General features: G+C 39.6%; 1 protein-coding gene across 1 annotated transcript in view; it reads left to right on the forward strand.

Moving 5' to 3' along the window:
* Positions 1 to 3,252: 3,252 nt before the first annotated feature.
* HEATR5A (HEAT repeat containing 5A) overlaps positions 3,253 to 23,894 on the forward strand; it is a 130,717-nt gene continuing 110,075 nt past the window's right edge. The window contains exons 1-3 of the mRNA XM_003260726.2: positions 3,253 to 3,361; positions 20,506 to 20,705; positions 22,737 to 22,948. Of these exons, the coding sequence (XP_003260774.2) occupies positions 20,580 to 20,705; positions 22,737 to 22,948 (338 nt within the window). The 5' untranslated portion in view covers positions 3,253 to 3,361; positions 20,506 to 20,579. The remainder of the gene's footprint in view (positions 3,362 to 20,505; positions 20,706 to 22,736; positions 22,949 to 23,894) is intronic.

Below are 23,894 nucleotides of genomic sequence, written 5' to 3' on the forward strand. Positions count from 1 at the left end.
ATATATGCTATATAATGTATATAGTGTGTGTATATATAGGGTTTTATAAAAATTAATATATAATGAATATATGAATATGTAACTAATCTATATATTGTATGTAGGTATGTGTATATAGGGTGCTGTAAAGAATATATAACTAATATATATGATTATATATAGTGTGTGTCTCTCTGTCTAATCTATATAAAGTGAGGTAAGGGGGATGCTTGGCAAGGGATGTTTGGGTCTGAACACTGTCGGCAGGGTTTATGGGCTAGGCATGATCGCAGGGTGTGGGAGTGATGGTAAGGAAAGAAAGATGAGAGTGGGGCTTCAGATGGCTAATCTGGGGCTTTCAGAACCTTAGTGGGGTAAGGGCAGTATCCTCCAAAGGAATAGATGGCAGCTATGGATGATTGCTCACACACAGCAGGGTTGTTCAAATAAGTAAATATTTCAAGGATAATGGGAGCCAGGCTTCTCTCTGTAGGAGAAAGTAGTTATAAATGTGGAAGGGCAAAAACTAGAATGAACTGTATGATGCTGGATTGGAGGTTTTACTGTGAACACATGATTTTTCAATATATATTGTTAGACAAAGAAATATAGCTGTAAATGTGTGTGTAAGGATACATATAAAGATGTGTTGTATATGTGTATGAATGTATAAATATTCCCTAACTGCATCCACTGAGACAGGCTGGGCTACGGATACCTCAATAGCAGTGAGCATACCTAGTGCTAAATACCATTCTCCACTATAAGGAATCAGGGCTCCTGAATAAATGATTACATCCAAGGCTGGAGCAGGATGAATATGAAACATCTAATTGCCCTAGTAACTAGGGGAGTGCTGAAAGAATGATGGGGATGTGTCAAAAGGCCACAGAATGGTAACCTGTTAATGTTGAATCTGGATTATGTGTATATGGTATTTAAAGCTCTTTTAATTATTCTGTATTTAAAAAATATTTTACAATAAAATGTTTACAGTATCTAAGGCTGGGGCAGGCGCAGTGGCTTACGCCTGTAATCCCAGCATTTTGGGAGGCCGAGGCGGGCGGATCATGAGGTCAGGAGTTTGAGATCAGCCTGACCAACATGGTGAAACCCCGTCTCTACTAAAAATACAAAAATTAGCCAGGCATGGTGGCACACGCCTGTAATCCCAGCTACTCAGGAGCTGAGGCCAGTGAATTGCTTGAAGCCAGGGGCGGAGGGTGCATCGAGCCAAGATCACGCCATTGCACTCCAGCCTAGGTGACAGAGTGAGACTCTGTCTCAAAAAAAAAAAAAAAAAAAAAAAAGAATTTAAGGCTGGGTACAGTGGGTCATACCTGTAATCCCAGCACTTTGGGAGGCCGAGGTGGGTGGATGGCTTGGGCCCAGGAGTTCAAGACCAGCCTGGGCAAAATGGTGAAACCCTGTCTCTACAAAAACAAAAACAAACAAACAAAATTAGCCAGGCACAGTGGCACACCCATTGTCCCTGCTACTTGAGTGGCTGAGGTGGGAGAATCACCTGAGCCTAGGAGGTTGAGCCCACAGTGAGCCGTGATCAGATTACTGCACTCCAGCCTGGGTGACAGAGTGAGACCTTGTCTTCTTGTCTCAAAAAAAAAAAAAAAAAAAAAAAATTACACACACACACACACACACACAACACAGAAGTTAGAATGAATATGAGACCTTGTCTTCTTGTCTTAAAAAAAAAATTGAACACACACACACACACATATCACAGAAGATAGAATGAATGGGGCCCCTACCCACCAAACTTGGGATAATTGAGCATCAAAATAAATAATGATAGAGACAGAATATTGGCTGGGTGTGGTGGTGTGCATGCCTGTAGTCCCAGCTACTTACTTGGGAGGCTGAGGCAGAAGGATCACATGAGCCCAGAAGTTCAAGGCTGTAGTGTGCACCATGATTGCATTATCAACCTGTGAATAGCCACTGCACTCCAGCCTGCGCAACAAAGGAGGCCCTGTTTCAAGAAAAAAAAAAGAGAGAGAGAGAGAAAAGAGAAAAAGAAACAGATTATAAGTCATTTAACAAAATTGAAACCTCTGGATCCATATTAATTAATATAAATACATTAATTGAAAATTTGATAAGAAACAAGATATTTACAAATATCTTGAAAGAGTTTCAGAGTCTCTCTCACAAAGTTGCAGAGTCTCCCTCACAAAATACCTATTAATTTACAAAGGGGGAAAAAAAAAGTAATCGCACTGGAGAAGCCTAACAGACATCACCTTATTAAAGTAAACATCTGTAATGAGAGAAGTTGAAATTGTGCCACCTGATAGGGTGCCACGAGAAGAAAGCAGCAACACTTCTGGAGTCCTGTCATACCTAGATGAATGTAATCATGAGTAAATATCAGACAGACCCAAAATGAAGGCCATTCTACAAAAATAACTGGCCAGGAATCTTTAACAGCGTCAAGAATATGAAAGGCAAGGCAAGACTGAGAGTTCCAGTTTGAAGAGTAGGAAAGACACATTATAAGTAAATACAATGCTTGATTCTGAACGGAATCTTTTACCATAAACAACATTGGGACAATTGGTAAAACGCTGAGTTACGTAAATGTTCTGATTTTGATGGTTATATTGTGATTATGTGGAAGGCGCTTAGGGACAATGTGGCATGGTGTCAGCAATTTAAATCTCAATTCTGGGAAAAAAAGTTCTTTGTACTATACTTGCAACCTTTTTGTAAGCTGGAGATTGATTCAAAATGAAACTTGAAAAATGACATTTAAAACGCTGAGCGCAGTGGGAAAACGCACATGACTTGAGGTAAGAGGCTGTTAGTCTGAGTTCTGCCATTGACTTAGTATGTGACCTTGAGCAAGTCACTTTACCTCAGTCCTCAGTCAAGGCTCTCTAGAGTCCCTTCCATGTCTAACATCTACCGCCACAACACGGGCCCCGCCTGAATTTCTCCAGGCCCTTTAGATGTCCCAGAGCTGCACCCAAAGACTCTGGCTTGCGATAAAAACAGACAAAAATAGTTGCGGCCGGAATCTCCGGACTGAAAAACCGCTGTCCTAATCCTAACTTGGGCCGCAGTGTCCATCGCTCTTTCGACGGTGAAGCAGTCACGCCTGCCAGAGTGGGCGCTCGATGGCTCGGCGGCCAGCTGGCGGGGCCTTGGACCAGCGGCGCGGCGCAGGGCGCGCTCCCAATCGCTAGCTCCCGCCGTGCTCGCCGCTGCGAGCTTTCCGGCCACGCCCCGCGCGCGCCCCGCCCACCTCACTGCCTCGCTGTCGCCGCCGCCGGCAATTCCAGACTCTGCTAGGGTTAGCAGAGCAGCCGGTAACGTTGCTGGACCGGGACGCGCGCTCAACTGAGGAGGAACCCCAAAGGCAGGCAGTCGGGGATCCGGGAAGCGGAGACACCTTCGGGCGCGAGGGGGCTGTGTCTGGGCTGCCTGTTGGCTGGGAAGGAGGACGCACCGGGGCCGCAATATGAGTTGAGCGCTCGGGGATCCCGAGGGTGGTCGCGGCAGCGATGTGATCGCGAAAGAAGCCGGTGGGAGAACCGGTCGAGGGGCTAGGTGTCTTGACCCTAAGGGCTGGAGTCCGCCGAGGAGGGGCTGACTGGGGCACGGGGTCGGTTGATGAACAGCGCGGTTTGTCTTTCCTCCCGGGCTACGGGAAAGTCTGGCTTCACCTGTGCACAACAGGTAGGCGTGGACTCTGCCCGCCAGCGGGAGCCGGGGTCGCCGGGCGTGTAGGGAAGGTCAGGAGGTCGGAGCCCGCCTCGCCAGCTCGCCGCTCCCAGGACCCGCCCTGCGGCGTCCACTGCGCCAGTGGTCAGCCAGGAGCGGGGCCCCGGCCCGGCCTTCGGGCGAGCTTCCTCAGAGGCCCGTTGGTTTTCTGCAGGAACCCTCAAGGAGAGTTCCCAGAAGGGAGCATTGGAGAGTGTGGATATTTGCCTTCTGTTTCAGTTCTCTCCAGGAAAGAAAGCTTTTCCTTTGGTAGCATTTGCTTAGTGTGAGGAAACGTTTTCTTTCCCCCTACTCTCGGCCAACGCGGCGTTATTTCAAGTGATTATAAAGTCTTTAGAAACTTTATAAAGCATTTTATAGTGCTTATTTATCACGGTAATGGATACCTCTGGCAAGTTGGGATAATTTTCTTGACTGTCAAGTCAGATAATAATAAAATGGCTTGAACTCCTACATTAAAGGTCATAGTTATCCATTGTTTCTATGTGCATTCATTTATTGAACAAATATGCAGCACTTTTTTTGGGCTAGGCGCCCTTAAGGAATTTACAGCCTGAAAGATGTTAAAAGTTTAAGGAGGAAAAAAGGGGCCCACAAGTACAGTTAAGAACTTCCAGAGAAAATACTCTCAGTGAAATTACTTCAGCTGCAGGGAAAGCAGAAGTGTGGTTAGAATTAAGCATTAGTTGGATGGGGAGAGGAGAATTTTGTTTCATTTTCCAAACATTTTAGAAAGTATGTCTTTGAGAAAGTGATTTTAGATAAAGTATCGAAGCCGAGATTTGTGTTACATTTTAATACCATTGACTTTTTTTTTTTTCCTTAACTGGTAAGCAGGCAGGATTTATAATATAAGAATAGTGACAGTTGGAGAATACTGTAGTATGGATTTGTTGTGCCTTGGAATGCAGGTGTTTTACCTAGATAACTATAGAATAGAAGAATAAGAAAAGACTCCTCACCTGAAAGTCAGGAAACCTGAATTCTAGCTTAACTTCCCTCCACTATTTATGGATGTTAGATTAGGTCACTTTTTTAGTGTTATTCATTATTGTATCTGACTTTAGTCATAAAAAATACATGACTCCAAAGTACCTTTTTAATTCTTAAATTATTAATTAAAATTAACTGCATTAAACTAATGAATATATTATCTACAGAAAAAATTACTTTTTTACTTGTCTTTAACCAACAATGCACTTACCTTTCTTCCTGCTTTGTTTCAAAAAGGTTGAGGCAGTTTATAATCTTTCTTAACTATGAATAGCATAAGGGTTAAATTCTGGATTTTTTAAATTCTAAAATTATTCTGAATTAAGCATTTAATGACATCTGCATTTTTTAAAAAAGCTCTGTTGAGTCTTGTGTGGTTCGTTAATTATCCCATAGTATAATTGAAGAGTTTGAACAATCCTTTAATGAGACCACAGTCCTCATATAAATAACACTTCTACTTTTTCAGGAGACATTGAGAAACTGTTATTAAATCTCATTTGAGAAATCAATTAACTGGGGCCAAAAAACTTAGTAAAGAAGACTTGCCTGTGTCACTTAATTAGATCCCTTGTCTAGTTCTAGTGTTAAATTTTTGAATTAAAATAGTGCTCAGCAATCTACAGCCTGTAGGTCAAATCTACTCTGCTGGCAGTTTTATAAAAGCTTTATTGAACACAATGCGGCTTCGTTATGGCTGTTCATGTTTTGTTTTTGAGTAGTTGTGGTAGAGACCGTGTGGCTACCAAAGCTTAGAGTATTGTATGGTCCTTTACAGAAAAAAATTAGTGGACCCCTGAACTAGAACTCTTAAGTACTTAATCACTAAATCTTTTGTAGGAGGAAATAGATTAAATTCAGTTTTAATTCTTTTGTTTGTTTGTTTGTTTTTGTTTTTATTGAGACGGGGGTCTGGCTCTAGCCCCAGCTGGAGTGCAGTAGCGCGATCTTGGCTCACTTGCAAGCTCTGCCTCCCCGGTGCAAGTGATTCTCCTGCCTTAGCCTCCCGAGTAGCTGGGAGTACAGGCATGCACCACCATGCCCGGCTAATTTTTGTATTTTTAGTAGAGACGGGGTTTCACCATGTTGGCCAAGCTGTTCTCCAACTCCTGATCTCAGGTGATCCGCCCGCCTCGGCCTCCCAAAGTGCTGGGATTACAGTTGTGAGCCACTGCGCCCAGCCTCACTTTTACTTATTAATCTTGGTTTGTCATTATAATGTCAGGTAATTGTTGGATTCATAAATGCTTCTGGATCTGCAGTGTGTAATGATAGAGGAGGGGCATGGTTTTTCTGCTACATTTATCTAGTGTAAAGTTTTATAATTTCGGCAACTCTAGCCTTTTTTTTTTTTTTTTTTTTTTTTTTGAGATGGAGTCTTGTTCTGTCCCCCAGCTGGAGTGCAGTGGTGCCATCTCGGCTCACTGCAACCTCCGCCTCCTGGGTTCAAGCGATTCTCCTGCCTCAGCCTCTGGAGTGGCTGAGATTACAGGCGCGTGCCACCACACCCAGCTAATTTTTTTTTTTCTTTTTTTGAGACAGAGTCTCACTCTGTTGCCCAGGCTGGAGTGCAGCGGCGCGATCTCGGCTCGCTGCAAGCTCTGCCTCCGGGGTTCACGCCATTCTCCTGCCTCAGCCTCCCAAGTAGCTGGGACTACAGGTGCCAGCCACCACGCCTGGCTAATTTTTTTGTTTTGTGTTTTGTTTTTGTTTTTGTTGTATAGTAGAGATGGGGTTTCACCGTGTTAGCCAGGATGGCTTCCATCTTCTGACCTCGTGGTCTGCCTGCCTTGGCCTCCCAAAGTGCTGAGATTACAGGCGTGAGCCACCGCACCCGGCCAGCTCTAGCCTTTTGTAAGCCTAGGGAAGAGGAAGAGTTTTTATATATTTCTCTAGCAACTGTGTTATTTTAAGTTTTAATTTAGATCTGGTATGGGAAATTTTTTTCGTTTAGTAAACTCTCTTTTTACTATGTCATTCATAGGGTTTATCATAAGCAGCAGTAAGGTACCTTTACTCAAAACAGTTTTTTTTGTTTTATTTATTTGTTTATGTTTATTTTATTTTATTTTATTTTTTGAGACAGAGTCACTGGAGTGGACTCAAGCGATCCTTCCACCTCAGCCTCTGAGTAGCTGGGACAACAGGCACATGCCACCATGCCTTGCTAATATTTTGTATTTTTTGTAGAGAGGCGGTTTTGCTATGTTGCCCAGGCTGGTCTCGAACTCCTGGGCTCAAGGAATCCCCTCATCTCGGCCTCCCAAAGTGCTGGAATTACAGGTGTGAGCCACCACATCTGGCTTCAAAAAAAGAGTTTTTTAAACAGGAATCTAGTGATTAAAATCTAGTGATTCCTAGTTGGTCATAAGGTCAGACAGAATATTATTGGAAGTGTAACTGAACAAGAAATCAAACATACTTACAGTGAGAACCAAATGGAAAGTTAGCACTCTTTAAACAGATACCTAACAGATTGAAACAGGAGTATATATCCTGAATCATGCTTGGGCTTTTTTTTTTTTTTAATAGTAACAACACAAAATATTTATTTCTAGAAAAGAAGCATAATATGGCCATATTCAAGCACTATATTAATTATTTGCCTAAGAAATTGGAGCTGGTTATGTGACAAAAATGAAGGAAAACTTGAAGAAGGTGATAATTTTAAATATTTACAGCTGTACATATACTTTTGCCAATCTTAAAACCATCGACCAGATGCGGTGGCTCATGCCTGTAATCCTGGCACTTTGGGAGGCCAAGGCGAGCAGATCGCTTGAGGTCAGGGGTTTGAGATCAGCCTGGCCAACAGGGTGAAACCCCGTCTCTACTAAAAATAAAAAAAATTAGCCGGGCGTGGTGGCCGGTGCCTGTAATCCCAGCTACTCAGGAGGCTGAGGCAGATAATTGCTTAAACTCGAGAGGTGGAGGTTGCAGTGAGCTGAGATCGCACCACTGCACTCCAGCCTAGACGACAGAGCGAGACTCCATCTCAAAAAACAAAAATTAGCCAGGCATGGTGGTGCACGCCTGGAGTCCCAGCTATTCAGGAGGCTGAGGTGGGAGAATCGCTTGAACCCATGAGGTGGAGGTTGCAGTGAGCTGAGATCCTCCCACTGCACTCCAGCCTGGGCGACAGAGTGACATCCTGTCTCAAAAAAAAAAGAAAAGGAAAAAAAAAAAACCATAGTATGGTGCTAATTTTACTAAATTGTTGTTTTATGTGTGTAATGTATTTTTTCAGTAACTTAGTTGTCCTGTGTTGCCCAAGTAATGCTTCTCAATGGGTAAATATACAATAGCATTTATATACTTTTCTGTTGTATTTGGAGGTTTCTACATGTTGAATATATGCATATTTGTGTGTCTGTACACAAAATAATATCTTACTCGAAACAGGTAATAATACCTTTTTTATGTAAATAAAATTACCAGAAAACTGAAGTTACCCATTGAATCACCAAAATTCTTAAAAAACTATTTTGGGAGGAAATCAGAAAAAAAGCAAAGCAGATATACAGGTACAAAATCCCTTAGTCCTAATTCTAGAGTCTAAAAAGCTCTGAAAAGTTTTTTTCTTAACTCATTTGGTAGCAAAACATGACCTGAACTGATGCAAAGGCATTTGCAGTCATTATCCCATCTTATGTGAATATGAATCTGCCTATCTTTTGCTGCAGAAATATCAGTTAGCTTGATTTACAGAGTGCTGCCCTAGACAATTGTGGGGATTTGATGAAATAGATGGTATGTTTACTGTATTCCATGGGTAGGACATGAAAGTGGCAGTCAGAAGGCAGAATAATACGGAGTTATTCCAGGGAGCTGTAGTTGCAAAGAGCCTAGCTGGACATCTGGCAGGGAGTGAGAAGCAGTGCCTGCCAAGGAAAGCCCTCAGGTGAGGCTCCAAGAGGTTAGAAATTTAGCTAAATTTTAGGTTAGGTAGCTAAATTTTATGAGGTATGTTGTGAATTAAAAGTAGGAACCGGCCGGGCATGGTGGCTTACGCCTATAATCCCAGCACTTTGGGAGGCCAAGGTGGGCGGATCACCAGGTCAGGAATTCGAGACCAGCCTGACCAACATGGTGAAACCCTGTGTCTACTAAAGATACAAAAATTAGCTGGGCATGGTGGCGCACGCCTTAATCCCAGTTACTGAGGCAGGAGAATCACTGGAACCCGGGAGGCAGACGTTGCAGTTAGCTGAGATGGTGCCACTGCACTCCAGCCGGGGCGACAGAGTGAGACTCCGTCACAAACAAACAAACAAATAAATAAATAAATGTAGGAACCATGAAGAAGAGCCAGGACATTAGACCATAGTGTGGATTAAGGGTGAATCTGTGAATTCTAACTGAGATGTAAGAGACGTGAACAATTAGAGGAGAGGGAAAAGGAAGATTCCAAAGCACGTAGAGTCTAGTGGCTAAACTCGGAAGTCCTAGGTAGCAGATTACACAAGCAACAGATAACAAGGATTGACTCATTTTGAAAATGGAGCAAGAATTTCTGGCCTCTCCTGTAAACCCTGATGTGCTGGAGGAATAATGGCATCTTGTACACTTTGGTCCTGTATTAAGTAGCCCTGTATTTCTCTGCTTTTAAAAATATCTACATTCAATATTATTTGTCTCTTCCTTCACTGTTAGCTTCCTGCTCTCAGTGGGTTTGCTCTTTTACTTTTAATGTGTTTCTCTACTCTATCTAGAATCCAAATAACTGGATTATTAGTCATGTCTAAACTAAGAATGAATAGGCTTTGATGGATTTATGTCAGTAAAATCCATGAGTTCTGAAACAATTGCTCTATAGACTTTGTTTTTTTACTTCCTGTTACTAGAATCTCAGTTAGGTACCAAGTAGTGTGATTGCTAGCTAGTGACTTTCAGAAGAGTGTGGTGGGAGATACAAGAAAAGTAAAACTTCTTAACTTAAAATCTACCTCTGGCATTCCTGAAGGTCCAGAATGAAATGCCCCTTCCATGGAGAGATGGGAGGATTGGTGTGTGGAATGAAGCATAATAAAAATAGTCAAGAATAGCCAAAGACTAAACTAATACTTTTAGTACTTACTGATTTGCCATCTAGATGGAAAGGGCTGTCTGAAAGCTGATGTCTCTGGAAGACGTAACACTAACAAAAAGCCTCAAAGTACTGGAGACATAAAAGTGAAGTGATGAGAAAGAACAACAAAGTTAGAAGGATTGGATGCTTCACCAGCTATGGCAATAACTGTATTAGTAATAGCAGTGATTACTGTAGAGACTATATGAAGTAGTTGAAAGAATGTGGATTTTAGACAGACATGGACATTACCTTCTTCCACTTAAGTAGCATTTCAGCCTTGGACAAATTTCTTAGCTCATTATCTTTCTGTGTAAAATTAAAATAATAATATCTTAAGTTTCAGTATTATGAGGATTAAATGAGATAATGAATTAAAAGGTTTTAGTACGTAGATCCTCAAAAAATAATCATTTTTCTGTCACTGACATCTTAGAGTTGGTTCCTACTGCTCAGCCTTATCCCCTCCCACCCCCCAGAACACTTCGTTTTACGCTTCCGGGGTGTTCTCTTTCATAATCTGGAAGGAGAATTGCTACAAACAGTTATAGTCCAATTGGGGCTCCCACTGGCAATCTCGCCATCATGGAATCCAGCTTCTACCATTTTTCTTATTCCTTACAATAACATGCAGTATTTTGGAAAAACAAAAAAAAAGAAGGCAGAGTAAATTCAGTCCCCAACCTGTAACCCTATTTCACCCCACTTCTTATAAATTTCTTGTCCTGGTGTTAAATTCTTTGTCTTGGTAACTCCTGTTTCTCTCCTATTCCACCCTGACTTCTCTATCCTAATGGGATGTGCTCCCCATCAGTTCTTAGAGCAGTGTGTTTTTGCTGTTCGTATTATGCAGTGGTGAGTGGTAACATTCTTCCCATTCCTACCAAGTTTGCAGGAAATATTCTTGGCATCTTGGTACACTGAATGTGTTTTCATTATATATTACAATTAGAAGTATTAGTGCTGTGCCTGGGGTGTGTCAAAAGTTAGGTTTTTGTGGTACGAGTTAGAAAACATGGATTCATTTGACTGTGGGAATTCGTATTCAGAATTCCGTAAATCAAATTTTAAAATATATAGTACAACAAGTCATTTTTAGTTTGTGAAGGATGTATATGAAAGTTACTTAACAGTATAGAATAACACAAATTTTTTTTTGAGATGGAGTTTGGCTCTCGTTGCCCAGGCTCAAGTGCAGTGGCCTCATCTTGGCTCACCACAACTTTCACCTCCCAGGTTCAAGCGATTCTCCTGCCTCAAGCCTCCCGAGTAGCTGGAATTACAGGCGCCTGCCACCATGCCTGGCTAATTTTATATTTTTAGTAGAGACAGAGTTTCTCCATGGAACTCCTGACCTCAGGTGGTCCGCCCGCTTCAGCCTCCCAAAGTGCTGGAATTACAGGCGTGAGCCACTCTATGCCCTGGCCATAGACTAACACAGATTTTTATGTGAATTGATAAATCTTAAATATACAAAGTTAAAACTTCATATATTTGTCTTCTTTTTTTTTTTTTGAGATAGAGTCTCGCTCTGTCACCAGGCTCCCGAGTAGCTGGAACTACAGGCATGTGCCACCACGCCCAGCTAATTTTTGTATTTTTAGTAGAGACAGGGTTTCACCATGTTGGTCAGGATGGTCTCAATCTCTTGACCTCATGATCCACCTGCCTCGACCTCCCAAAGTGCTGGGGTTACAGGCATGAGCCACCGCACCTGGCCGTCATCTTCTTTCTTTATTTACATCTTTATAAGAAGATTCTGTTTATATAGATAATTTGATCCAAAATATTAATCAGAAATGTCCTCTTTTAGGTAGAAGTATGACATCGATAGTCATTGATAGTGGAAATTATATATCCTTCTACTAATAATAAATCATTTCAGGCTGGGCGCAGTGACCCATGCCTGTAATCCCAGCATTTTGGGAGGCCAAGACGGGCAGATCACTTGAGGCCAGTAGTTCGAGACCAGCCTGGCCAACATGGTGAAACCCTGTCTCTACTAAAAATACAAAAATTAGCCAGGCATGGCGGCACATGCCTATAATCCCAGCTATTTGGGAGGCTGAGATATGAGAATAGCTTGAACCTGGGAGGCAGAGCTTGCAATGAGCCAAGATCACACCACTGCACTCTAGCGTGGGCAAGAGAACGAGACTCTGTCTTAAAAAAAAAAAAAGAAAGAAAGAAATCATTTTATAATATGAACAAAAAAGAAAATTTTAAATTTTTTGACCTATGCTAGTCTTTAATGATTAGTATTTCAAATATTGTATTCTATAGAACACCAATTTTATGAGATTCCTGGCTGGGAAAAAAAGAAAAAGGGAGTAGAGGAGAGGCCTATGGTTAAAACATGTTTAGAAACATCAAATGCTTTATCTGCACACCCTCTTGGCAGTACATAGTGCACATTACCATGTTACATGTATGGAGAAACTGGTGAAGAAAACAGGCAACGTGGCATTTCCCAAAACGATTTCAACTTGGATTTCCCCCTCTTCCCACAGAATACATATTTTCATTCTTCTGGCAGTATTCCACAAAGTACTCTTGGCAAACACTGCTTTATCTGAAGGTTTCTCTTAACATGTAAAACTTCTGCACTTGTAGTTTTCTTTATTTTTTTTCCCTCCCATTAAGCCTTTTGCACTCCTGTGCATTTGTAGTTTTCATGGTTTTATATGACAGCCTAGTATTCTTTGAATATGTTAAATTTTAACCATTTCTCTTGTGTTGGACTTGTAAGTTCTTTTGAATTTTTACTGGAATTACAGTTAATTACAGTGCTGTAATTAGTACTTTTATACTTATATTTTCCTTTTTCTTGTGAATTTTAAAAAAATGAATGTTTTTGTCAAATGGTTTTGATATTTTTGTAACCTCTGATAAATAATATTTTTTTCTAAAAGAGTGGAACCATTTGTACTGCCACTATTTATATTAAACTATCAGCTTTTCTAAAATTTCGGCATTGGCTATAAAAGTTTTTGCATTTTTCATATTTAGATTTAATATGCATAGTTTTGAACCACTCAGCTAAATCAAATTTTTCCTATTGAGCTTAAATCATTATTATATTGTTAACATTTCAAATTTTTAACTAATGATAGCCAATTTATTTGTAGGGTTGTTATAGAGAATTAGAAAGACTAATATTAAGTTCAGACAAAGTAATATCCTAAGTGTGAATTTCATTTTCAGAGATTTTTCTGCTGTTTTCTGAGGCAAGTGATTTTTTTAGCCTAATTTTAAAATACTTTATTGTAGAAAGAAGGAAGCAAGATATTTCAGATTCAAAGATGGAATTGATACAGACAAGATTTTTAAATTATTAAGTTATAACTGTGTTAAAGAACTCTGACATTACAAATAACTTGCTTCTTATCCATTTTACCCTAAAACTAATAAAGTATACCAGTTAAGTGTCAGCAAACCAGCTTTAGGATTCTGCCTAGAGATATATAAAGTACTGTAACAAAAGGACTTAATTTTCTTTATACCAGGGGCAGCCTTCTTTAAGCAACATCTCAAGTGTGGCCTAATGTTCTGTGTAACTGGTGAGTTCCTGTTTTTGTAACGTATAATTTTGCAAAGCCTAAATCACAAATGAAAATCTGAGGTCAGGGTAGAATAATCTAGCTTCCTTTTAGATGAAAGCTAATTATTATATTTTTGGGAACAGTTTGGATTTTAGGATTTATCTGTGTTTCTTGAATTGTGGGAGTTCTTGAGAGTTGGGGGTTTTTTTTGTTTACTTCATGCTTTTTGTTCAAAACTGAGGAACTAAGACTATAGGGTGAGTTGAAGCTGTTATGGTGTCTTTTAGAGAAGTAAAAGTCAAAGAAAAGTAATTGAAATTTAAGTCCGAGACGAATCCCAATACTTCAGGTACTCGATACATGCTGGAATTAGTTTCATTTACTGTTTAGTGACTTTTTTGTTTTGTGAATTATTTTCATGCTCCAGAAGGAAGACACTAACAAACCAATCCAATAAACCTATCATATCTTGTGTCCAACGTCCTCTTTGATTATTTGTGATTTTTCCCTTTTCTCTCCTTGAAATGATATAATCATTTTAAGGAACTAAAGTGACCAAGAAGATTAAGAATACTTTTTTCTCCCAATAAATTTAAACGTATGTTTCCGTCCATACCAAAATAGACCTGTAAACTCTAGAGAGAGAAAATTATATTAGCACTTTCTATCAGGACCGGAATAATCAGCAGCCTGTATGTTTGTTGACATTGTTGAAGGTGCTTACACTACCATGCCTAAATAAAATTGAAGTTAACTCATTTCCAGATGAATTAAAACCAACCCTTGTGGATAATATGGTTGGTTTTGTTTGTTTTAAGACAGGGTCTTGCCGAGGCTGGAGTGCAGTGGCGCGATCTTGACCCACTGCAGCCTCCGCTTCCCTATCTCAAGGGATCCTCCCACCTCAGCCTCACGAACACCTGGTACTACAGGTGTGCACCACCACACCAACTAACTTTTGTATATTTTGTGGAGACAGGGTTTTGCCATGTTGCCCAGGTTGGTCTTTAACTCCTCGGCTCAAGTGATCTGCCAGCCTTGGCTTCCCAAAGTGCTGGGATTACAGGCGTGAGCCACCACACCTCACCTGATAATACGGTTGTTAACTGCTCTTAGGGATGGTTTTGGAGTAAGTTACTTTAGAAAGGAAAACTGTGAGGCTGGGTGTGGTGGCTCATGCCTGTAATCCCAGCACTTTGGGATGCCGAGATGGTTGGATCACCTGAGGTCAGGAGTTCAAGACCAGCCTGACCAATGTGGTGAAACCCTGTCTCTACTAAAAATACAGAAGTTAGCCGGGCCTGGCGGCATGTGCCTGTAGTCCCAGCTGCCCTGGAGGCTGAGACAGGAAAATCACTTGAACCCGGGAGGCGGAGGTTGCAGTGAGCCAAGACTGTGCCATTGCACTCCAGCCTGGGCAACAGGGTGAGACTCCATCGTTATAAAAAAGGAAAGAAAAGAAAACTGTGGCCCTAGAATATTGGTGCCCTGCTGGTTCCTTTTTCTATTAGTAGTCAATAATATACATATGTGTTACTCTAGGCTAATAAAGTCACTAGTCTTAATACAGAGCCATTCGAAAGGAAAGAATACTATGCAAAGTACAGACGTTAGTGCAAACACACACTATGTCTGATATTTGAAGACTGGTACTTAAGTTGAATCGCATAAATTGTCAAGCCAGCCTTTTTTTTCACCTATAAAAATGGCAGTTTCATGTAGTTCAACTTACTCATAGCTTAGTGGTTCTTCAATTTTTCCATTAAAATAGTATTCTTATGTGCAAAAGGGAGTGATTTTTGTTAAATGACGTCTAGAAAGGCATTATAATTCTCAGGATTTCTTTGAAGTCTCATGTTTTATCTTGAAGTGTTTTATTTTACCTTCTATTATGCATAAATCTGTATTTTAATATAAAATAATGTTAAAAATTAATGCTTAAGGAAAACTTTAAGTAAAATTTGACCCTCTAGTCTAAATTTGACCTCTAGCATAGTAGTATGCTTCATAATCCGTTGGCACACTGCTGGAGTTATCCCAATTTGAAAAGCATAATTTGGATGTTACCTTGGTACCTTAGGTCTAGTTTACAGTGCCTACTTTTCTCAACATAATAGACCTCTGGTATGAAAATGATGACTGAGTAACTAGGAGTATCTATCATGTACAAAGTACAGACAGAGAGAAGCAAATAGTGCTCAGAGAAATACCTAGTCTAAAAGCATTTAAATACCTTTATAACTTAGTTCAGTTATTGGCTTTAGGGTAAGCACATACAATGTTTGGCTGTAAAGTAGTGGAATTAACATTCTTGTGTAGCTTTTAAAAATATATTAATAGGGCCGGGCATGGTGGCTCACCCCTGTAATTCCAGCACTTTGGGAGGCCAAGGTGGCTGGATTACCTGAGGTCAGGAGTTTGAGACCAGCCTGACCAACATGGTGAAACCCTGTCTCTACTAAAAATACAAAATTAGCCAGGTGTGGTGGTGAATGCCTGTAATCCCAGCTACTCAGGAGGCTGAGGCAGGAGAATTGCTTGAAGCCGGGAGGTGGAGGTTGCAGTGAGCCGAGATCACACCATTGCACTCCAGCCTGGACAACAAGAGTGAAATTCCATCTCCAAAATACATATATATATGTATTTATATAGAATAAGTGATGATAACAGGTACATGTTAATGTTTCTTTTTGGAACAGTTTGCTTAGGTCTAGAAGTTGCTAGGTGCAGGCAGCATTTTGACTAATACTTCATACTATATTGCATTCATGGAGAGTCATAATATACATTAACCTAATTAAATAGCCTGAGAAATCTTACAGGTAAAAATCCCTAACTTTGTCTTAATGCAAGATTCCCAAATTTATTACACCAAGGAACCTGATGTTCTGTCTTTGGGAAACAGTGTAATCTAGTTCCATATATGCACAAATTATGTACAAAATGTAAGCTTTTTAAAAAATGACTGGCATTGGTTTTTTTTGTTTTTTGATCACGGCTCGCTGTTGCCTCAATCTCCTGGGCTCAAGTGATCTTCTTACCTCAGCCTTCTGAGTAGCTGGGACTGCAGGTGTGCACCACCATGCCCAGCTAATTTTTTTATTTTTTGTAGAGATGGGGTCTCATTATGTTGCTCAGGCTGGTCTTGAACTCATGGGCTCAAGCAACCCTCCTGCTTTGTCCTCTCGAAGTGCTGGGATTATAGGCATGAGCCACTGTGCCCGGCCCCACTTCTCATTTTTTTTTTTGAGACAGAGGTTCACTCTTGTCACCCAGGCTAGAGTGCAATGGAATGCAATGGCGTGATCTTGGCTCACTACAACCTCTACCTCCCGGGTTCCTGGGTTCAAGTGGTTCTTATGCCTCAGCCTCCCGAGTAGCTGGGAATACAGGCATATGCTACCATGCCCAGCTAATTTTTTGTATTTTTGGTAGAGACAGGGTTTCACCACGTTGGCCAAGCTGGTCTCGAAATCCTGATCTCAGATGATCCACCTGCCTCGGCCTCCCAAAGTGCTGGGATTATGAGCATGGGCCACTGGGCCTGGCCTAACCTCTCACATTTTTGAGGGGCTTGATTGGATGAAAGGGTGGTAGCATAGTATGTTGTGGTTAAAACAGATATATCTGAAGTCAGATTGCTTAAGTGCACACCCAGGTTCTGTGTGACCTTGGGAAAGTCAGTTAGCTTCTCTGTGCTTCAATGTCCTCATCTGTAAAATAGGGCTAATAAAAATAGCTGCTTCATGGACAGTTTGGCAGATTATTCAAGAAAATAATGTAAAGCACTTAGAGTACTGCTTAGACTATAATAAGTAATCAGTAAATATTAGCTGCTTCTGTTAAATATAGCTGGCATTACATTTGGAGTAGCAGTTTTATGAAATCCTTTTTTCTGGTAGCAACTAACTATACTTTGAAAAATATATTTAAATATATTGACATATGTGTTTACTTGTAGTAAATCACCTTATAATCTCAACAGAAACATTAAGGGAAACTAAGAGAAAAATTAGAAAAATAAGCATTTCTCAGGTATATGTAGGGTTGTGGTTATTTTAAAACATATAGCAGATAACATTGACTGAATTTGTATTCATCTCCCTGATGAGGTAAGACTTCAGGTAAGAGCAGCAGCCATCTGTTTGCAAAATGCCCTTGCTTATCACATTGGTAGTGCGTATGTGGAGCTCTCAGGTGCATTTTAGACTTGTGAGTTTAGATGCGAGATTACCAATATGAATTGTCTACTTCCTTTAGGAGTAATTTACGTAAGGAATGTATTGAAGGCATTAGAGATGACTTTATGACCTGCTTATGATCTCAAGCTTTTTACTGAATTATTTATTATCACATTGTGTTAGCTATTTTGCTTCTTGATAGATCATTTTACACCACAATATTGCTGCTGCCTAAGGAAAAAAAATGTCTCTTCAGCAGATCCTAATGATTTCTAGAAAGGGTAATTTGATTCTGAAGATAGGATTTTGACTTGCCCTGGTATTAATAAGAAATTTTCTCTATGATACTGTGGTTATTTCCACCCCCCAAACAATCATAGATGCTAAGTGCAAACTTGCTTTTCACCTTTTGTATATTTAGTAGGGTTCTTCCAGAAATTATTTCTGTAGCATTTATTAACTGTATCCTTAATTGTGAATATTTTGGCTAGTTCACTTTGATAATTGAACAAAGGAAAGGAGGGTTTTTTAAAACAAGCTAGAATTTTTGTTGCTTCAATAAAAATGAATGTTTAGCAGCATTGTTTATATTCCTTTTTTGTTGTTGTTCTAGACAGAGTCTCACTTCTGTCTCCCAGTCTGGAGTGCAGTGGCGTGATCCTGGCTTACTGCAACCTCTGCCTTCAGGGCTGGAGTGATTCTCCTGCCTCAGCCTCCCAAGCAGCTGGGACCACAGGTGCACACCACCATGCTTGGCTAATTTTTGTATTTTTCATAGAGATGGGGTTTCGCCTTGTTGCCCAGGCTGGTCTCAAAACGCCTGAGCTCAGGTGATCTGCCTGCATTGGCCTCCCAAAGTGCTGGGATTACAGGTGTGAGCCACCACACCTGGTCACATTGTTTATATTATTTGTTCTGTAAAAGTGACATTTTTGAAAATGACCTAAGATTTTCTTTCTCTTTCTTTTGTCTTTTTTTTTTTTTTTTGGTGGAGACAGTGTCCCACTGTTACCTAGGCTGCTTTCAAATTCCCGGCCTCAGCAGTTCTCCTGCCTGGGCCTCTCATAAAGTACTGGGATTACAGGTGTGAGCCATCACACATGGCACTGGACCCAGATTTTTTCTTTTTTTTATTTTGAGACAGGGTCTCACTCTTCACCAGGCTGGAATACAGTGGTGTAGTCATGGCTTACTGAAGCCTCCACCTCTCTGGCTCAAGTGATCCTCCTACCTCAGTCTCACAAGTAGCTGGGACTACAGGCACACACCACCATGCCTGGCTAATTTTTTAATTTTTTGTAGAGGCAAGGTCTCTCTATGTTACCCAGGCTGGTCTTGAACTCCTGGACCCAAGACTCAAGCGATCCTCCTGCCTCAGCTGCCCAAAGTGCTGGGATTACAGGTGTGAGCCACTGTGCCTGGCCCTGGACCCAGATTTTTATGCACAGTCTTCTTATGTTTAAATGTTAGCCCCAATGCATTGCAGGCAGTGTTGACCAACAGGGAACCAGTTTGTGACTACTGTCTTTTAAAGAGGCTTTTTTCAGCTATATTATAATTATGATGAGCTGATACTCTAAGTAATTTCCAACAGGTAAACCGTTGGAGAAAAACGTGAAAAAATGAAAAGCCTTTCCCAAGTCTGTCATCTAATTTTCTAATACCTCTTTAGTTACTGGCTTCTCTGTAAAAGTATGAGGTTTGTTTAGGGAAATGTAAGATATGTATTTTAAATATTTTAGTTAAATTAGCTGTAGCATTTTATCTACATTCCTATGAAATTCCAATTAACATGTTTCTATTTAGGTACATTAGTGAATAGGTATACCCATCTTTTGTATATGATATGGTACCTTCTGTGTTCTTTAATGTTCCTGATGATAGCTGCTACTCCTGTAAGTAGTAGTATTTTTTAATAGCCAACTTGTGTTTTATTTCTTAAATAATTTTTTCTACTTTTTATTGTGCTTTTTTAAAATGCAGAAAAATGAACAGTAGTGAAATGATAACTCACATACCCACTACCTATATTCAGCTGTTAACATTTTGCCATATTTTATGGTTGAGTGGGTGATTTAACCATTTAAAAAGTAAGTTGCAGTAAAGCATCCATGTCCTAAAAATAAAAAATTCTGTCTAGTAATCACAATGCCACCTTATAAATCTGTATGTTAATGTGAATATGTATGTATATACATACACTTATATGCTGTGTGTGCTCTGTAACAGCACTAAGGTGTACCCAGGAGATGCTGTTGAATAAGACAATAATTTTACAAACCCTGTGTCTTCTGTTGATTGTTTGCTACAACAAAATTAAGGCTACATTGGATCTAGGTCAGAGCAGATATGATCTTGATTGCTATAATTCCTGGACAATACCCATTTTAAAAAGTTTGCTCTTACAAGACTTTCAGAGATAAGCCTAGTTAAGATTGGACTCTCCTAAACTCCCAGCCTAAAACTACAAGCAGTGCCTTTATTAGGCTGGGGGAACTGATGCTAATGGGCTTAAGTCCCTCTTGGATCTCCAGGTAAATGACAGGGCATGTACCTAGCTAGGCAAAGGCCTGGAGAGATGACAAGCTTTACTATAGAATTCTAGTAGAAGGTCTGGATGTTTGGTGTCATTTGTTAATATGTACCTGTTACCCATTTTAGGAAGTTAAAGTACAAAGAAAACCCAACACGGAATAAACAGCCTAATCTTAAAATTTTCAGAATTTTAGTGGAATGTCTCTTCTGTTTAGCAAGTTTTTGCATACAAATGCCAATATTGCTACTCTATTTTTGCCTGTCTGCTTGAGTACAGAATATAAAGGTGGATTTTATGTCAGTGTTAACTAGAACATTATTGGGATTTTCCCAGATTCACCCTAGAGCAGTTATAAGAAATGTATACATTTAATTATGTTTTCACTTTTCTGATTTCCAATATTATGATTGCCTTCCTTTTTACTCCCCTTTTAAAATATATTATTTTCCTGTATTGCAGATTTTTATTGTTAGGTATATTGACCGAAGTTTAACGAGAAGAACTGTGACCAGCTGGGAGGATTGCTGCAAGGAATGGAATTAGCTCATAGCTTACTGCTGAATGAAGAAGCATACAATCAACTAGGTGAAGTTCAGAAGGCACAGTTTATTTTTGAGTGGTTGAGATACTTGGAGAAGCTGTTGTTAGCAACCAGCAGGGTGGGTAAAATGACAACATCTGTTTTTTTGTTTTAAGTGCCCATGTTTACTTCCTTTGGTTTGCTTTTCTAGTTTTTTCCAGAATAACCTAATTTAGCTTTACAATGTTAGACTTTGTTAAAACTTACCGAAGCATAGTACATTTTTTGTTCCCTCATCAGAATTTTTATTATTAGAAGAAGTTTTCGCTATTCAGAAAAGCAGGAAGAAATTAGCTCATGTTTTTGGTATTACTTTAAAAATATATGAAACACCAACTACAACTACTTTGTATTATACTTCGTTTTTGTTGTGGTCTGCATCTATGTTCCTCCGTGTACATAAAGCCCTGGTACAGTATAGTGGCTAAACAATGTAGTGAGAGTTTCACTTTAAAAAGGTATGAAGACTTGAGGTGTATGAATTCAAGAGCCTGTGGATAAACAGATCTCTCTTAAAAGCTTATGACATGAGTGTGAAAAAGGAAAACTGATCACTCGTACCCTTCACCTACATTCAGGAATTAGTAACATTTTGCCGTGTTTGGTTGATTAATTTACTAAGCCATTGAGGTTGCACTTTACTTTTAGCCTACATCTCCTAAAAATAAGAACATTTTTTCACATAATCACAGTACTATATGCAGTTCCAAAGTGGTACAAAACACTACTCATGGAGACATTTAGAATTTAACAGAAGACATTTTATTTATGAATTTAAAATAATAGCATTCCAAAACACATTCTTGTTCTGAGACAACAGGGAGCTATGTGACTCTAGTTATCAAAATATTTGACAAGTTTGCTGATCTTTAAGAGAGGAAAAAAAAGCAACTTCTAGATTTGGGGAAAAAAATTAACAAAAGACAAAATTCTATACACTGACAGATATTTTATTGTGGAATTTTAGGCCCCAGTGAGCACCTGAATACCATTAGCTTTGTAATGATACTGTGTACTCTTTATTCAGATAGCAAACAAGGAAAATGGAATAACGTTATTAACATTTATATACATAAGCTTGCAAAAAGAAAATTGCCTTACACTTAGGAATAGATCTGAATAAAACAGGTAGTCATTACAAGGTCAGCTCTGGTTATAGATTATAGGTTACTGTTTTATGCAGCTATATATGGGGGAGGTGTAGGATTAGTAACTCAGATGCTGTAGTTGAAAATACAAATTTGGACATGCTGATGCATGCTTATAGACCAAGTTACATGGTAGGCTGAAGCAGGAGGATTGCTTGAGCCCAGGAATTCGAGGCTGTAGTGTAGCACTATAATTGCTCCTATGAATAGCCGTTGCACTCTACCCCAGGCAACATAGTATGACCTTGTGTATTAGTCAGTTCTCACACTGCTGTAAAGAACTACCTGAGACTGGGTAATTTATGAAGAAGAAAGGTTTAATTAATGCGCAGATATGCAAGCTTAACAGGCATGAGTGGGAGGCCTCAGGAAACTTAAACAGTTATGGGAGAAGGCGAAGGGAAAGTGAGGACCTTCTTCACATCGTGGCAGGAAGGGTTGGGGGGAAGTGTCACACACTTTTAAACCATCAGCTCTTGTGAGAACTCACTCACTGTCACAAGAACAGCATGGGTGTAATCCACCCCCATGATCCAATCACCTCCTAGCAGGCCCCTCCCCTGAAACATGGGAATTACCATTCAGCATGAGATTTGGGTGGGGACGCAGAGCCAAACCATACCACATTGTCTCTATTAAAAATAATAATACAAATTTGCTCTACCTTTCCAACAAAAGAAAGATTTTGAATACGTAGAGCCCTTATATTTGTTAACAGATACTACAGTATAATGTGGTTCGGAATTTTTGGAGGGCTTTTTTATTATTAGCAGGGCAGCAAACTACCTGTTTAGTCTGGCATAATGACCACACTACCAACTTATTTGTAACTTCCAGTCAAAATAAGTTTGTATTTTTCTAGAGCCTTTTTAGTTCTTAAATATATGAAAGAAAAATTACATTAGAGGATTACATATAATTATATTGACTTTGAATTGTCTTTGTGTTATCTTTCTTTCTAGAATGATGTAAGGGAGAAACAGAAGACTCTTGTTGAACAGCTCCTGTCTTTGTTGAACAGCTCCCCAGGGCCTCCTACCCGCAAACTGCTTGCTAAGAATCTAGCCATACTTTATAGTATTGGAGACACATTCTCCGTTTACGAAGCAATCGATAAATGTAATGATCTTATTCGTAGCAAAGATGATTCTCCAAGTTATCTTCCCACTAAGCTGTAAGTGAAACATTAAAACAGAACAGAAAACAAAATATTGCTTCCTGTTGTATTTTTATGAAGTACCCATAGTACTTGACAATTTGAAACTGAATACAAACTCAGTTTTACTCATTTTACAAATCTAACTTAAAGAAGAAACCAACACTTTTCATGTTAGTTGCTGAGAAACAATTCTACAAATACTTTAGACATATTTGAAGTCTAGATTTGAGATTCAAAACATCTTCCTAAAATTTTAGCAGTTGAGTGTTTAAGAAAGATATTTTAAATTCTTCACATTTTTGGATGCTTTTATAATTCATTCTTTGTTACGAAAATTGATTAAAAAAATCATGTAGAAAAGTATTTGCTCAGATCCTAAAAATAACAGTTTAGTTTCTCTGTAGGATTTAGTTCATTTTATCACCTGTTATCTTTAAAAAGGCAATGAGCCACGTAATATTTCTTTTTTTTCTGTTTTTTGAGACAGAATCTCTCTGTCCACCCAGGCTGGAGTGCAGTGGCGTGATCTCAACTCACTGCAACCTCTGCCTCCTGGGTTCGAGCAATTCCCTTGTCTTAGCCTCCCAAGTAGCTGGGACTACAGGCACGTGCCACCACTTCAAGCTAATTTTTGTATTTTTAGTAGTTATGGGGTTTCACCATGTTGGCCAGGCTGGTCTCAAACTCCCAACCTCAAGTGATCCACCCACCTTGGCCTCCCAAAGTGTTGGGATTACAGGCATGAGCCATTGCACCTGGCCACCATGTCATAATTCTATAAAGTTTTTGTTGGTCTAATTTTTACCTTATAACAGAATGTATTCCCCCATAAAGTTTTCAGATTTCAAACTTGAGAACATTATTTCTTGTTTTTATTTTTATCTTTAAGCTTATCTTTTTGTTATATGTAGCTGAGTTCTGTTGAAATATTTTGTAGAATTTTGTAACAAATCTGAGGGTG

The sequence above is a fragment of the Nomascus leucogenys genome, chromosome 22a (genome assembly GCF_006542625.1).
Source record: "Nomascus leucogenys isolate Asia chromosome 22a, Asia_NLE_v1, whole genome shotgun sequence".
NCBI lineage: Eukaryota > Metazoa > Chordata > Mammalia > Primates > Hylobatidae > Nomascus > Nomascus leucogenys.